The sequence below is a fragment of the Falco cherrug genome, chromosome 6 (assembly GCF_023634085.1).
Source record: "Falco cherrug isolate bFalChe1 chromosome 6, bFalChe1.pri, whole genome shotgun sequence".
Lineage (NCBI taxonomy): Eukaryota > Metazoa > Chordata > Aves > Falconiformes > Falconidae > Falco > Falco cherrug.
In genome coordinates this window covers 9,205,484-9,221,301 of record NC_073702.1, presented here as the reverse complement: position 1 = coordinate 9,221,301, position 15,818 = coordinate 9,205,484, and the positions used below count along the sequence as shown (strand labels likewise).

Genomic DNA, 15,818 nt, shown 5'->3' with positions numbered 1-15,818 from the left:
ACATCTTAAGCAAATCTGGGGAGGGCAAGTATCAGAGATGGAATTTTTAGACAGAGCAGTGTGATTACAAACGTACTCTCTATTGGTGCAACTACTCCTGCCTTCTAGGCACAGAACAGAAAATTTCCTCTTCACCAATATAAAAAAAGCATTTTTCACAAAAGGATACAGCCTACTTAGATATTCCTAGTACACACTGCACATGCTATTCAGCAGGTGCCAAATCAAATACACCAGTTTATCTTACTAAACTGACACAATGTTAAAGTCTCCTGAGCAATATGGTAGAGATAAATCCTTGGCTGCTTCACTGTATCCAGATGGTATCAGGCACCAAATATATTTATTTGGACTTGATCTTTTGAACAGTATCCAAAACATGCTTTCTGGAGGGTATAAATACCTAACCATTTTCTCCAGTTGCAACTCTCATCTTGAAGTGCTCCTTCCCTCCCTCATGAGCAATGCTGATGTCATTTTTGCATAGCTGTGCTGTGAACTGCATCAGCGAAGTGATCCAGTAAAAACAGAACTGCTTGCACACGCAACCTCTGCTCCTGATCAAGTTTTGAAGGTGGTGCCTACAAAAAGCTCTAGCTCAGGTCCAAATTTAATCAACTTTGCCACCATATCAAGGATTTCTCCAACTGCATTCTGAAGGTATGAGCAACACGCTGCTCCCTGAAGAGCCAACAGACTGCACGTTACAGCATAAGCCAGCTATTTCCTCTTATTTAACCTGAGGAGATTTTAGGAAACATGCACAGACTCTCATTTTCAAGACTGCCTTCTATCCGATACTCCGTATTCATACAATTCACTGTAACGTTCACATGCTATATATTCCAAAGTAGGAACTGGTGGGTGTTCTTTTGTTATTGTATTTCAAGACATCTGGGCCACGTTTCCAGAGTGTTTACAGTCTAGTTCATATAAAATACACATATGCAAAACTTCTCATTGTTTCCCGTTGTGAGAGATCAGCAGAAGTTTTCTGACATCAGAAACACAAGTGAAAAGGACAGTTCTTCTTCAGAACAAATAATTTTCAAAAAACCCAAAAACCAAACACACACAAAAAACACTCTCTCCCCCCAAGCTTTAATTCCTGGATTTTACTTCAACCTCCAAACTGAAGTTTTGCAAACAACTTAAATTCATATTTGATTTCTTACCTATTCTCCAGCGTACAAGATGCTCTACAACTAAGGACTATTTTCACTAGATAAAGTGTCTCACACGGCTTGTATACACATGTCATAAGGAAATTAACAAAACAAACGTAGTACAAGAAGGAACGTTACTGCAACAACATGGAATTAAAAGGAAGTCAAAGCAACACTGTGCAGAATATTTTTTAAGTATGGGAAAGGCTAAAGGAAGTGAAAGCAAATTTTAGCCAGATCAATATTTTGAAGAAAATGCAACATATTCTGCTACTAAATCTCTGGGAAAAAAATGCACAGATGAAAAAAGGCAAAAACAAGCTGAAAGAAGCAAGAACGCAGAGGGAAAAGCTACAATACCTCATCCCCCATCTGTGGCACAAATGGGCACCGACGAGGAACAGTGTCTGTAATCCATGCTGAAGGCAGCCATTCTTCCAGTGTCAAACCATTTTCTGCCAGAACTCCTACAGCCAGCCTCTGAAGAAAATACATACAGAAGATTAATAGGAATAAACTAACATGTGAGTAAGTCTTGTATTTCGGGAAGTGTTTTATCAAAATCAATTGCCATTTCTTAAGTATATTTAATGTAAAAAGGAAATTATTACTAGTGTGAAGATAAATCTTACTTAACTGCTCACAGTAACACCAAGAACAAAACCATTAATAATCTGAAAAGCTAAGTGTTTTTTTTAGTTTGATGGGGTTTTTTTTTAGTTTGTTGGTTTGGGGGTGTGTGTGCATGTCTTCTAAGAAAGACTGAATTTATTAACACACTAATAACTACGCCTCATGCCCAAAAAGATAAAACTGAAATATGCCGTTTGATTTAACCAAATTCACATGGTTGCCTCGGCCCAAAGACACTACAACTATACAGCTGCCTCCAACCAAGGAATGCCACAAAATGAGGGGGAAGAGATTAACAAACATAAACAGAGGTAAAGCACGTGGAAATGACCTGGACTGGGTACATCCAGGTTACCTACTTTTGCATTTACTATAACTTGCTGTGGAACTGCATTTGCAGACTGCACATCCACATCACGTATTTGTAAGTAACAAAGCTCACTGCAGTTGCTGGTCTTAGGTGCATCACTGCATGTTTGTGTCTAATACGACAGATAAAGCTGGCTTCTGTACAACCACTCAAGCAAGGTTGCTTTGAAATTATCACCAGAATCTTGCGCACGTACAGAAAGCAACTTGACAGTTGTACAGAAATCCACTCCATATAGCCACTGATGGAAAAGACTCTGCATCCCGAGACTGCAAATGGGATGCTCCAAGTGTAAAGCCATTGTACAAATTCAACTTTGTTTCTGCTTTTTTTCAAAAATGGGAACTACTTTGAGCGTACCACTGGAGCACCAGTGGGCACCGCACGAAAAAGCACACACACAGTTAAGAACAAAGAAACAAACAAAGAAAAAAAAAGTTGAAACAGAATCTCTCCATTGCAATAAATCACTAACACAGAAGTACCTTGTGGATTCTGAGGTTCAAGCAGGTCTGTCTTGTGAAAAACTGATGCACTGCATCAGAGCAAAATCTGTCTAGCTTATCGGTGAATTATGGGAAGGTAGGAAGAAACAGCCTTTAAAAAGAAAATCTTCCCTTCTGTAACTTCACACGTTAATCATCAGTTTAAGACCCTCTGGAAGCCAAGCCTGAACTCAGCTGATCGTCAGGATGAGACTAGTCCCAGTGACCTTGTCTAGCCATTTCTGAAACTCTACTAAACCCTTTAGTAATTAGTTCCACAACCTGATCACATGCTCAGGCGGTTTGGGGTTATTGTTTGCTTTCAGAGGGTGGGGGTGGAATGCAGAAAGGGCTTTTTTTGGAGCTTTGTCAGTGTCATTGGGTGTTAGAACTCACCATAACAAAGTAAGGAAAGGAATCATTCTGCATTTATTCATTTTTCTAAACCATTCATAGTTTTATAAAAGCTTTTTTATGATACCTCCTCCAAACTCTCTCTCTTTTAAGAATCAGCTTCTTTGTGTCTGCCCCAAAGAAAATATTCTGTACCCTTTGATCTTCCTGGCTGCTCCTTTCTTGCCCTTCTTCACTGCTGTACCATTTTTTAGATTGATTTTTTGGTGGAGGAGGGTTAGAAACGTAAGTACTGTTAAAGATCTTGACAGCCTATGCATTAATAGAGAAGAATGAAATTCTTTCTCTGCTCCCTTAATTCCTTAGGTTCTGTGCCTGGCTACAAAGATCGTCAAAACATCTTTTCTCAATGGAAAGCCATAATTTTCATTCAGGTTCAGAAATCAGGAAGAACTTTTTACCAGTAAGGACTGAAGCTCTCTGCCCAGTAAGGAAGTAGAATCTCCACCACAATAAACACCAAAGACAAACATGTCAAGAATGACAGGTATAATTAATCCTACCTAGGCGCAGAGGGAGGATGGATGATTTTCTGACATGCCTTCCAGCCCAATATTTTCTTGTGATTCAAGAAAGGAACAGGTCATCTTTAAAATCTGAAATATCTAAATCTGCTATTTTTGTAATTGAAGATCTCCTGCACCTTGATAACTGAAACCAAAATGGATGCAAGATTCCCAAAACACTCAGTGCAGCTTTAATCTAAGTGGAAATACTAGACTATCAGCCAGTCTTATATTTTATAATAAAAAGCTAATGATAAAAAGCTAATGTAGAGATTTCAACCGCTGAAACCCCCTCCACCATTTATCTTCCTGATTTCATACCTTATTCTGGTTTAAAGCTGTGTAAACACCAAGACACTATTAGTACTGACACTACAACCAATGACTGCCTACAACAAACAAAATGCCTAATCAAAGCGTAAACACTACCACCTAACATCCTGCATATTATAGCAAAGATTCACAGCAAAGCTGATACTATGCCAACCTGCACATTAAAACAGCTATTTTGTCAGTCTACCTTCTAATGAGAGCCAAAACACTGAAATAACAAGCTTAAGAAATGCTGAAGACTTCTGATCTTATAAATAAAACAAATACAGTTATTTAGTTACTTAGATGGTACTGCAAAAATAGAAGCTATGAGCTTATAAACACAATCTATCAGATAGACTGCTTCTGGTCTCTGTAAAGAAAGAATGAAGAAACAAAAGTTCTCTGATCTAACACTTAATTAAAAACAAAACCAAACCAAACCCCCCAAACCACACTGAAAATAACAGAAGTCACTGAAAATTTCCATGTACTGATCTAAACTGGAATAACATGGTTATATTAGAAAGCAAATAAAACACAGACAACAACAAAACCCTGATCAAGCGAAATTCCCCTTGATGGAAGTATAGCAGCAAGCATAATGCAAATATACACATGGAACTGATACAAATGAACGACACGATTGTGCAGACCTAAACGAAACTGCAATTAAGCAGGGAGACAGTACAGCTGAAGAAATACAGGCATGTGTTATACCAACACTCAACACACATTCATAGAAGGGAAGTTTCTGGTCTGAGAAAAGATGGGTGTTAATGGCATTAAAAGTGTTCCTTAAGAGAAACACATCTTATTTAGAATGCGTATCATTACAGCAATCTATTATTTGACTTACAAGAGTCAGTAATTACCATTTATGATGAGTAAAAGTCATGATGTTTTCAAATTAGACAACATTAAGTTGCATACGCAACTGAATCATTCATCTAAATCTTTCTAAGACAGCAGGAGGGAGCATTCCTGCAATAGACAAGGAACATCTAACCTTTTGTTTTCTCTCTTTGGGTTTCCTCTTCTTTGGTGATGTTGATGGTCCATCTTTCTCCTCCATCCCTTTCTTCTTTTCCTTTTTAATCTGCTTCTTTTGTTTTTCAGGTCCTTCTTCATCCTCTGAACTACTTTCTGCTTTCTTTGTTTTAATTTTAGGAATTTTCTTTGGTGGTTGCAAATTGATTCCTGCATCTGCCGTCCAGTCAGAATAATCACTAGAGTAGTCACTACACGGGATGTAACAACGAAAAAAGAAATTCAAAACCAAAAGTTAATAAGCAATTCAGATTTAATTGGATTATATAATACAACCCAATATAAGATTACAGTCCAGATGACTACAATACTTTAATAGTTAAAACCAATGCCTAAAACCCTATATTCTATCTACAATTTAAATGGTATTAAAACAAAAGCCTTGGTATCACCCAGTTTAGCAAGAAGCTTAACTCCTAGCATCACCAGAAGTAAATACACTGTTCACTTAGTCAATTCCAGATGTGAAACTAACATTAAGAGTCTGGATACTGTTCTCAGGGCTTCTGGTTTTGAACAGCTTTGAAGAAAAGTTAGCAACGAAAAAAATCTGCTAAAGAAACAAAGGATGGGTTGAAGCTACCTCAATCTTTGCTCTCTAATTTCAAACCAAGGGTCAGCAGAGACAATCACACAGCTCAGACTGACAGTCACAATAAACTGCCACCACATGCCTATAAGCGTGCACGTGCCTGTAAAACCGAATCGGAAACAATTCTGCTTCCAGCAAACAAGGATGAAACCTTCCCTAAATTTCAATTAGTAAGGTAGCTGAAAATTAACTTCCATCTCTTCTTCTAAACATGTACAAATTTTAATTATTCATTAACTGTTTATGGAGAAGATTGTTTACGATTTATCAGCAGGACTTTTCTTTGTAAGCTATACTGTCACTTACCTAGAACTGCCATCACTGTGCCATGCTCTTTCGTCATCTTCCGACGTTCCACCACTGGCAACAACTACTTCCCCTTCCTAACAAAGGCAGGTGGGCAGGGGTGGTGTGCAGAGGGGGAGGCAGGGAAAAAGAAAGCATTTTCTTTGGAACTCAAAAAAGTTATAATAAATGATAACGATTCTTCTAGGCTTTGTATGTGTTATAAACATATAGCACTATGAAAGCTTTATATTATTAAAAAGGCATTTTAGTTTGCAGATACTTTAATGGACTTAATTAAATGAAAAGAAGTAAGAAAACACTATGCATGGACAGATGCACAGTGTAGAGCAGTATTTTTATAACATATAGCCAGGGGAGACTTAAGTGCTTCTCAACCTCCATGTAAAAAGGCTAGCTTATCTTTTGAAAATTATTTCCAGTCCTTTTAATGTAGTATTCCCATATCTTTTAAATCAATATGAAACAAAACCCCAGTACAAACTTCATATACTCTTACTAATCTTTACTGTAGCTACAGAAGCACAGAACGGTTGAGGGTGGAAGGGACCTCTGGAGATCGTATTATCCAACCTCCCTGGTCAGGCAGGGCCACCTAGAACCAGTGACCAAACTGCTACGCCATGTCAACCATACTGATTAGGCTGGTAAATATAGGGCAGATTTATGCAGATTTATTTAGATACTGCACACACATACTTTGCAAAATGCCCTTACAAACGAGCATTTCTCCCTCTTATCAATTACTTTTTAGTCAAAACTAAACACATAAACAGCATGTCAAAATCTAATTCGACATCATTTTTTTAAAGAGGTGAAAGAAAAACCACAACAAAAAATGCAACATGAGTTTCTCCTAGAAAGAATGTTCAATTAGCTGACTAGAAACAATGTTCATTTAGCTGAAGCAGGAGCTTAGCAAGTAGAAACGGAATGTATAAGATTGCCTCATGAATAAGGATCTTACATCTGAGGAACTATGTCCATTTTCTAACTCCTCAGCAGGCCTTGCTGTTTCTTCTACTGCATATCTCGTACGGTAGTTGTGCTGATTAGCTTGCTGTTTTCTTGAGTCGCTAGTGTCTAGTAAATGATCGTGAGAATGATTCTGCAAAGACACAACAGTCAAAATACATCATTTTTTAGTATACGTTTTGTTAATACACAGACAACATTTTCTTTAATAACAGACTTCAGGAAGCAATTTTTGCAGTAGCAAAAAGATGCAAGTTTCAACATCACAAAATTCAAAACAGGCCGCAAGTCCAAAACTAAAAGAGTTGCTGAAGAAAACACTCCACATGCATAGTTGAATATATGGACCAAGCAGTTCAGTATATTCTGAAAACAAATAAAAAATCTTTCTGGATATAACAGAATTTTTTTAATCTTTGACTATTTAAACTCTTAATTCTCTACAAGGTACACATCAGTTAACTACTGATAGGCTGCCAAGAGCTTGTAACAGCTCAAAATTACACTAAACATGGCCATCAGAGGAAAGGGGACTCTTACAGAGAACGCCAGACTGTGATATTTTGGGACTGAGGGGTCAGATCTGTTAGAAGAGAGATCCATACAGTAATATATCCCTTAGCATACTGAGATGACTGTCTCCATAAAGCCCTTTAAATGGTACAATGATGCACAAAGAGTTCAAATGAATGAGTCAGTTGGAAAGAATGTGAGTTCTTGTGACGCTCAGGAGAATGAAGTCTGCAATTAAGAAACACTTCACACTCCAGCATTAAGACATTTTGTTCCTCCTGTAGAATATACATAATGCAAACATTTTCTCTCAACACGAAGTGTCTAATCCTGTATTAGTCCCCAGCCCCCAGCAAAAAATCAAGAGCTATGATCTCAATTTTCTGTGTTTTGTGCTAATTTTTCTGGTTTGCATATTCAAACTTTAGCCTAGCTCAGATCCCATGAAATAGTTTCTGGACACATTCGCAGGTGCCACAGAAAGAGGTACACTTCCCCAGTGCTCTCTTTTTTCCATAAAGGAAACCTCAGATATCTAATAGCTGCTGATACGGTTGAAGAAACAGTCTGGGAGATGAAGAAAGCAGAACTGGAACAAACCACAGAAAAATATTAATATTATCAGAGCCTTCTAGTAGGGCAGACTGCTTGTACCTATTCCTCTTGGATTTTCTTCCTTTGCAGGAAAGAGATGATCTTTCCTGTCATGTATAATGAAAGTTGGTTCATGGGGTTAAATTTTTTCTCATTAAGGAAAAAAAACCCAACACAACACACTTTTTGGTGGAAACTGCTAAAACTTGGCTAAGCAGCAGTAGGCAAGATTTGGTTTTCCTTACCACAATTTTCCTTAAAGTGCAGAACTCTGATAGCTAGAGCTTTTCTCCTATCCTGCCTGTTAGAAAAAACACACCTTTTTCAGCCGTGACTGCAACGGTTCAGTAGGGCAGGCCAGCACGCTGCTCTGTACAACTGCATTACAGTTCTCACCAAAGCACACAGGACCAACACGAACTGCTCTATGCTCTGTCTAGTAAGCGTTGTGTTTCTGTTGTTCTGACCAGTCATTTCAAGGTGGGGAAGCTACCACTGACAGTACTGCTACCAGAGAAACCTCTCGGGGAACTGCTCAGCAACTGGTAGCTTAACATTACCCAAGGCTTTTGAGACCTGAGGCATTCCTTCCTCTGGATTCAAACTGGCAGCACATACTGGACCTCAAGCTGCTCTGACCTGACCAGAACAGCTCTGAGGCAGCCCTAAGACTAGCAGCTGAGCCCGGCACATAGCCTTCTGGGGCTGCTCGCTTCTGGTCAAGCTCTCAAGATTCATTGCTGAAGCAGAGAGGTCACAAAAGCCAGCATTACAGCAACTCTTCTGCTACTGAAATGCGACTTTCTTGTAAAGCCCATCTGCCTCTTAGCATCATACGAAACATGGTATGAGGAAGCACGGACAACAGAATGGAAACACGTAAGCCCAGTGAAACAAATTTGTCAAATACCCTTCACAATAATGAGGATGTATTTTGCAGAAGCTATATTACAGTCCAACTGTAATGCTCGTGTCTTTTCTCTATAAACAGAAGTCCTAAAAATTCACATCCCCATTTCTACTCAGAGATGAGATTTCTCAAATGGTTATTATAAATGTAGCTTTTCCCTATTTACACCAGAACTTTGAGCAATCTGGTCTAGTGGAAGGTATCCCTGCCCATCGCAGGGGGTTGGAACTAAATGATCTTTAAGGCCCCTTCCAACCCAAACCGTTCTATGATTACTAAGGATCCTTAGAAAACTGAAGGGCTTTGCATTACTCTTTGGGTTTGGAAAGTGTTAACTCTCTTTTGGCAGTTCAAAGCTTGTGAACAAAAAACACCCCGCGACCACCACAGCCACCACTCATTCCCCTCCAAAACAAAATTTTTTTTTCACAGAAGCAAGGAACACCACTGTAAAACTACTGGGCCATAGTACTGCCAAAGGGTAACAAACTACTTTGGGAAAGATGCAATGCCAAAACAAGAATGAAGGGAAAAAAGCCAAAAACAAAATCACAAGTAGTTATCCGTAAGTAACAGAATGACAGAATGATTAGAGTTGGAAGGGACCTCTGGATGTCATCTCTGACCTCACTGCTCAAGCAGGGACCAGAAAATGGACCATGAGGTATGTATCTTCCAGATCTTGCAAAAAAAATATATTTTATCATCACTCCTATTCAACACAGCTTTGCCAAAATCTGATGAGAAGCTGCAGGTCAGGCAGATCTTTATTTACCTGGGGCGGGGTGGAGTCAAGTGTGAAGGTTTGACTAAAAAGATGAAGTATTATAAACTTTTTCTGACAGAGTGGAATCTATCACCAACATGTTCAACAACAACTGAGAAACACAGCTGATGGTCTTTGTCCCCATCCCCAACATATATCCCTAAAGAAAGAGCTTGAAATCGGACTCTCAGCTGTAATGGGAGGCTTAGAAATAAAGCCGAGATAACCTATGGTTTGATGTTCAATCCTCACTTTCTCTCTTTCTTGATACACTTTGATGAACAGTCACGTATGCTGACAAGTGCCTTGTACCGTATCTACAGCTTCCAGTTAGTATCAGCACATCTATAGATACATTAGAAATTACAGCTGCTGTCACAGAACAGTTTTTCTGCAAAATACAAATAATGGCATTTCCTGCATTTGAGAGGAATAGATACAAACACGTAATACGGACACTGCTGAGGGTCTTTGTAACACCATTTGTGAAAGATGAAGTGGAAACTCAGGGGTATCCTGACAACTCAGACCACTGCATTCTGCTGTCTTTATGACCCTGACTTCACTGGGAAGCACAACTTTGCTGTGCTTTCACACAGGACAGCAGCAATTTTGGAAAGCTTTGGCTGTAGAAATTTCATAGGATTTCTTCATCAGCAGCATCTACTCTTTATCTGAACATGGTTCCTCCTTCCTTAAGGTAACAGAAATTAGCCTCTACTACAAAGTTAAACAGGGGCAGGACACAAGCATACACCTAGTATCACAACCCCAACATTAAACAGATGCTCACAGCTTCTTTAAAGACAAAGAAAGGAAAATTTGGCTTTTTTGTCTGCACATGCTTTTCACAACATTACATTTGAAATGTTATGCTGAAAAAAATCAATCTGTCAAGTAGCCTATAACTGTTTTTATTCTTGAGTAGATACACTATTTAAATTCTTCAGCCCAATATTTACCTCTGAACTTAAGCCTGTCCTTATTCAATTTCAGTCCTTATTTTTCTGGAGGGAAACTTTTGCCTTACCAAGGTCATTAATACATGCCTTTGTCCAAATTTAACGTTCTCCAATGACCATGAGTTCTCCCCAGACATAAGTACAACACATCCCCCAAGCTGCTAGTGCATAACACAGTTTTTATTTCACGGACTGGCTGAAGTTGGAAGGGACCTCTGGAAGTCATCTTGTCCAACCCTCTGCTCAAGCAGGGCCACCTAGAGCCAGCTGCCCAGGACCATACCCAGACAACTTCTGAGTATCTCCAAGGTTGGAGACTCCACAGCCTGAGCACCCTGTGCCAGTGCTCAGTCACCCTCACAGTGAAGTACTTCTTTACGTTCAGGCAAAACCTCCTTTGTTTCAGCAGTTTGTGTCCACTGCCTCTAGTCTTGTCATTTTCTCTTTGAGTAAAGAGCATCCTTCCATATTCTTCTCAAGTCTGGAGCAGTGCTTGTCATTACTGTTTTTACTCTTACCACACACAAACACACAGATTTAAGATATGAGTGAGAACTGTTCCAAAAGCAGTGAAGATAACGGACACTAAGTACTCAGTACTAGTCTCTCGGGGTTTAGATTATTTTCCTCTTAACATCTTGCCAATTTACCTGGAAGTAGCATTTAAGTAACACGTAAGTGGAAAAAATACTAATTTTGAGGACACAATGAAGCTACCTTCAAAAAAACCCAATGCACACATTTCTTCTCACTGGTTTCTGTTAGTTTACAATACAGTCGCACCTGTCCCAACAGAGGCCTATGCTTACTTTTGTCCATTGATAACAATCTCCAATCTTAACTCTTTGAAATTTCTGCTTATAATTTTCACTTAACAGTAATTAGAAATATTTCCGGTTTTGTCTTTTTCTTTTTTACTAGATCACACACCACTTTAACCCTCTAGCATACAGAAATTTCACACTATTTAATATTTATTAAAATACTCTGTAATCCCAGTAGTTTAATAAACTAATACTCTAATTACTTGGACAGGGAACATTTATCTAAACATGTTGTTTATCTCACTTCTCATCTCTGGCACGCTCCTGAAACAAAAACCATTTGAAATACACTTCCACTTTGAACATTCAAAAATTACAATGCCACAGTCTATTCTTTGTCACTGAGGTTTTTTGTTTGTTTGTTGTGGGTTTTTTTTAAGGATTTCTGTTTAATAATCAGAGAAAACCCTATCCCTCACTAATGACTTTGAAAGTCAAACTGAGGTCTTCATTTGACATGCAGACCAGCGATACTGAATACTATTCAGGTCAAAATACCCAAGCTTTTGGGTTCTCCCACACAACTCTGTTAGCCCCTCAAGCAATCATGGACAAACACTTCTCAGTATGACCTGTGTCAAATAAATGTAGGTTTCCTAACTTTAAATATCAGAATGCTTACATGACTTCTTCCATCTAAGTTGCAGATATTGTTAAAGAAAAGACTGAGCTGTAATAATTCTGTACTACTTTTAACACACCCTGTAATGACCATGGACTAAAAATTAGTAACAGCACTTTGGAATCTCCTCAAAAAGTAATTACAGGTGCCCTGTCTTCTTCCTTACCAACCTACACTTTATTTAGCTTGTAATCCAAAATGCTAACATTTGCTCCTGCCCTCCTTTTCATTTTAATTCTGTATTTTTGACTCTTTTCAGTTAGAACAGAACAGAAGAAAATATTATCGTTATTATATGATCAGAAGTGATAAATTTCAGAAGTTTATACAAAAATTAGCATTTCCTACTGTTATGAATAAAACTGAATTTGCATAGGAGGAAAAGGTTTTAATACAAGCCCTGTTTACTCCGTTTCCAGACCAGCTGACAGTAGAGTACAATGACACACTTTCTAGAATTCTTGATGCTTTAATCTTAGGTCTACAGATCACTAGAAGACAAAGTTTTCCCCTGTATTTTGTTTGAGGATTTCCCCATCTCCTCTAGATCATAAATTCTCTCATTAAACCCTTAAGACTTCACTATACAACACAAAATAACTGCATTCTCACAACACTACTGTAACATAAATTACAAGGTATCAGTATCAAAACCAATTACATGCACTCAAGAAAAGGAAGTTTTACACAGTACTTTCCAGTTCTATCTTCAACTGAACACAGCTTGTGTTTAAAGCCACACAGTCACTATAAAGAACCGCAACAGAAGAGCTGCTATAATTCAGTTACTAATTTCTATTTTAAAAACCACTAAATATATCACACAACAGTTTCTGGAATGCAGTCAGCCTTACTTCTCTTCCCAGGCATTTATTTGATTTTATTATGGACACTACAGAAGATGACAATTCCAACTCACCATTCTTATTGCTCAGACACTACTGAACAAAAGTGTTGCTGATGCTAACCATAAGCAACAACAAAAAACTCTGCAATCTGAGCAGTTTATTTAACTGGCAGATTCGATCACTTGGGATCAAGCACCCTTTTCTTCTTGCAAATTTGCTTATTTAAAGGCCATTTGATACCTACTCATTTTTTAAACCCTCTGAGATTTATCTCAAGGGATTTGAATTAATGTACTTCTCAACAACCCAAGTACTTAAAAAAGAGACACACATATGGAAGAATATGAGGTTTTTGTGCCGAGATGACATAAAAAAGTATCCTGTCGGGTTTAAGAAGGATTTATTTAAATGTTCTGAAAGCATTACTGAATTCAGCAGCGATTTCTATTGGAAGTTTAACTGACATACTCAAGTGCAGAGACCATGACTGTCTGCTTTTGCTGTATTTCATTGGGATGAAGGTGGGAAATAACTAAAGGATTTACCAAGTTACCTCTCCCTCACATTCTGGGCATCAGAATCCATATCACAGACCCTCGATGGACTGAGATAAACAAAGGACACATTCTCTGGGTAAATAGGAAAATCTTTCTTCAGTTTCATATAAGCTAGCTGTTGATCTGAAGGATTTTAAGAGCATAAAATCCACAATGAAAATATGAGTCTCAAAAGGATCCAGTGCTACCTGTAAAGTTTGAAGACTAAAAATTCCTCCGAGAAAAATTTTCGAAAACATCCGTATTAAGTTTTCTTTGTTCAAAGATGTAATAAAAGTAATTGCTGAAACCAAAATGCTGGACCAACTAGCCTACTCTGCTATTTTTATGTCCTAGTGGTATTTTAGGAAAACTGTAACCCAATTAGAAATGTAAGGGTAAATTGGTAGGAACTCACATTTTCAGGAAGGATGCTTTGACAAGGCTGTAGCTAAAGGAAACCTCTGCCCCCTACACCCTCAAAACAAAAAAAGAACCCTTGAGCAGTGCATTTAATTAAAGTAAATGAAAGTCTATAATTCAACACTAAAATACATCCTCCCAAGACAAGAAATGTTAACATCTGAATTTGTGAGGCCCATCTTCTATTATTCCCAAGAGAAAAATAGGAGTTACCAAGATTTCTGATGTCCTGGTTATTTCATTAATAAGCCCTGTCATGACCATCTCCAAAACTCTAAGTGGCAGAGAGTTTCTTCCCTCTATGTACGAGAACTGGAGATATACTGAAAAAATACTTTTTCACTTTATCTGGGCAAACATACTTGATGTTGGTGACTGCAGCATTGAAATTAGCATTCCAGTACCATTTCTTAAGATAGCAATGCACACAATTTCAAGACAAGAAATTAATTTAAAAAAAACCCTAAGAAATTTAATAAAGAAATTGAAAATTATTAGGGAACTGTTTGGGGGTGGGGGAGCATTTACCTCCCTTCTTTTGAAAGTGTTACTTTGCTCGAGTATAAAAAAAGAAGCAAAACAGAAACCTTCAATTTAGTATCAAACAGAAACTTGCCTATCTCAAATGTATTCTTCCTACTGCATATAAATTAATTAATCATTATTAAAAATACACAAGCACTACTAAGCACCTGAAGTTTACTTATTTCAGATTGCTTTCGATCTTTGTTCCCTTCCTCCACAAGAAAGTAAATAATAAACAGCACAGGCATTAAGTATGGTATTCTGATAAAGTTAATAACTGCAGTCTTTTGTACCCTTTTTCTTAATACTTCATTTCTTCATTTTTCCACCTTGAACCTCATAAGTGATTTTTACTTTAGTGGACAGTTTGCCGGCATTCTTGAAGGCCTGTTACTTTACTAAGCTTCTGATTGAGGGTCGAACTGTCTCATATAGAATAAGCATACTGCAAAACCCAAAGCATGGGTTCTCCTCTACAGTTGCTTAAAATTTACTTCCTTTATTACAAATTATAGTTATTTAGCTAGAAAAGCACAGATGAGCATGTGAGATGCATAGACAAAACTGATTTCTAACACGCAAGATATAACCCAATTTTTTTAAATACAGAATATGCAACCTTCACATTTTCTTACCAGGAAACATCAAGTCAATTATGACAATTTCATTACAACCATTCCATTCCCTTCTTCTTCACCTACCCTGTTTTATTCTTTTCTGGAATATGTACTTCAGCTCTAGCAAAAAGCATGACTTAAAAATGCCCCATACAAAACCACAGTATGATTATTAGGGTACCATAAGAGAAAATACCCAATTCTGTATTTGGAGATTGATTTAAACATGTTAAAGTTAATAACTGTGACTTGAGTTTTAACTGACCCTTTCCACGGAATAGTATATCAAACAGCAGACAGGAGTAGCAGGATGTATTGATAAACAATGACAGGCTCCCTACAACTAATCGTGTTCCTAACACCAGATTTGCAGGGCTTCTCACTTAGTGGATTCTAAAACCAATCTCCGTTGTTTATTCAGAACACCGTGAAACATCAGTACAGACACGCTTCCTCGTTCTGGAGAGGTAAACAATTCCTGTACCCCTGGTTTTAAAATTCAAAACTGAGAAAAGGAATGTAGATTTACAGGGCCTAACACACCGAGTTAAATTTTACACTTCTTTGTGTGATAAGGTGTAAGTGACTATTTACCTTAGCGAAAGTAGGTATTTTGTTTTCTCTTTGAATGTGACTTGTTACATGTTTTCTTTTCTCTTCTGATCGATACACCCTTACTTCTTCTTCTCCCTTTGCTGTTCTCCATTCTTCCTGCCTACTGAAAAAACGAAAATTGAGATGTTAACCTTAAAGCAAAATACAACTGAGAAGATCTATTCCAAATCAAGGAATAAATGTTCAACAATTATAACATTCTTTGAAGAACAATTCTTCTCTTTACAGTCTAAGATTACAAACTAAGATTTCCA

The 15,818-nt window shown here is 37.8% G+C and overlaps 1 protein-coding gene across 4 annotated transcripts in view; it reads right to left on the bottom strand.

Moving 5' to 3' along the window:
- The window catches only part of PHIP (pleckstrin homology domain interacting protein), a 119,316-nt gene that overhangs the window by 29,201 nt on the left and 74,297 nt on the right, over window positions 1-15,818 (bottom strand). For all 4 annotated transcript variants that reach the window (XM_055714372.1, XM_055714373.1, XM_055714374.1 and 1 more), the window contains 5 exons: window positions 15,544-15,667; window positions 6,802-6,942; window positions 5,835-5,911; window positions 4,896-5,127; window positions 1,527-1,646 (listed from right to left, as the gene is read on the bottom strand). In XM_055714372.1, the coding sequence (XP_055570347.1) occupies window positions 1,527-1,646; window positions 4,896-5,127; window positions 5,835-5,911; window positions 6,802-6,942; window positions 15,544-15,667 (694 nt within the window). The remainder of the gene's footprint in view (window positions 1-1,526; window positions 1,647-4,895; window positions 5,128-5,834; window positions 5,912-6,801; window positions 6,943-15,543; window positions 15,668-15,818) is intronic.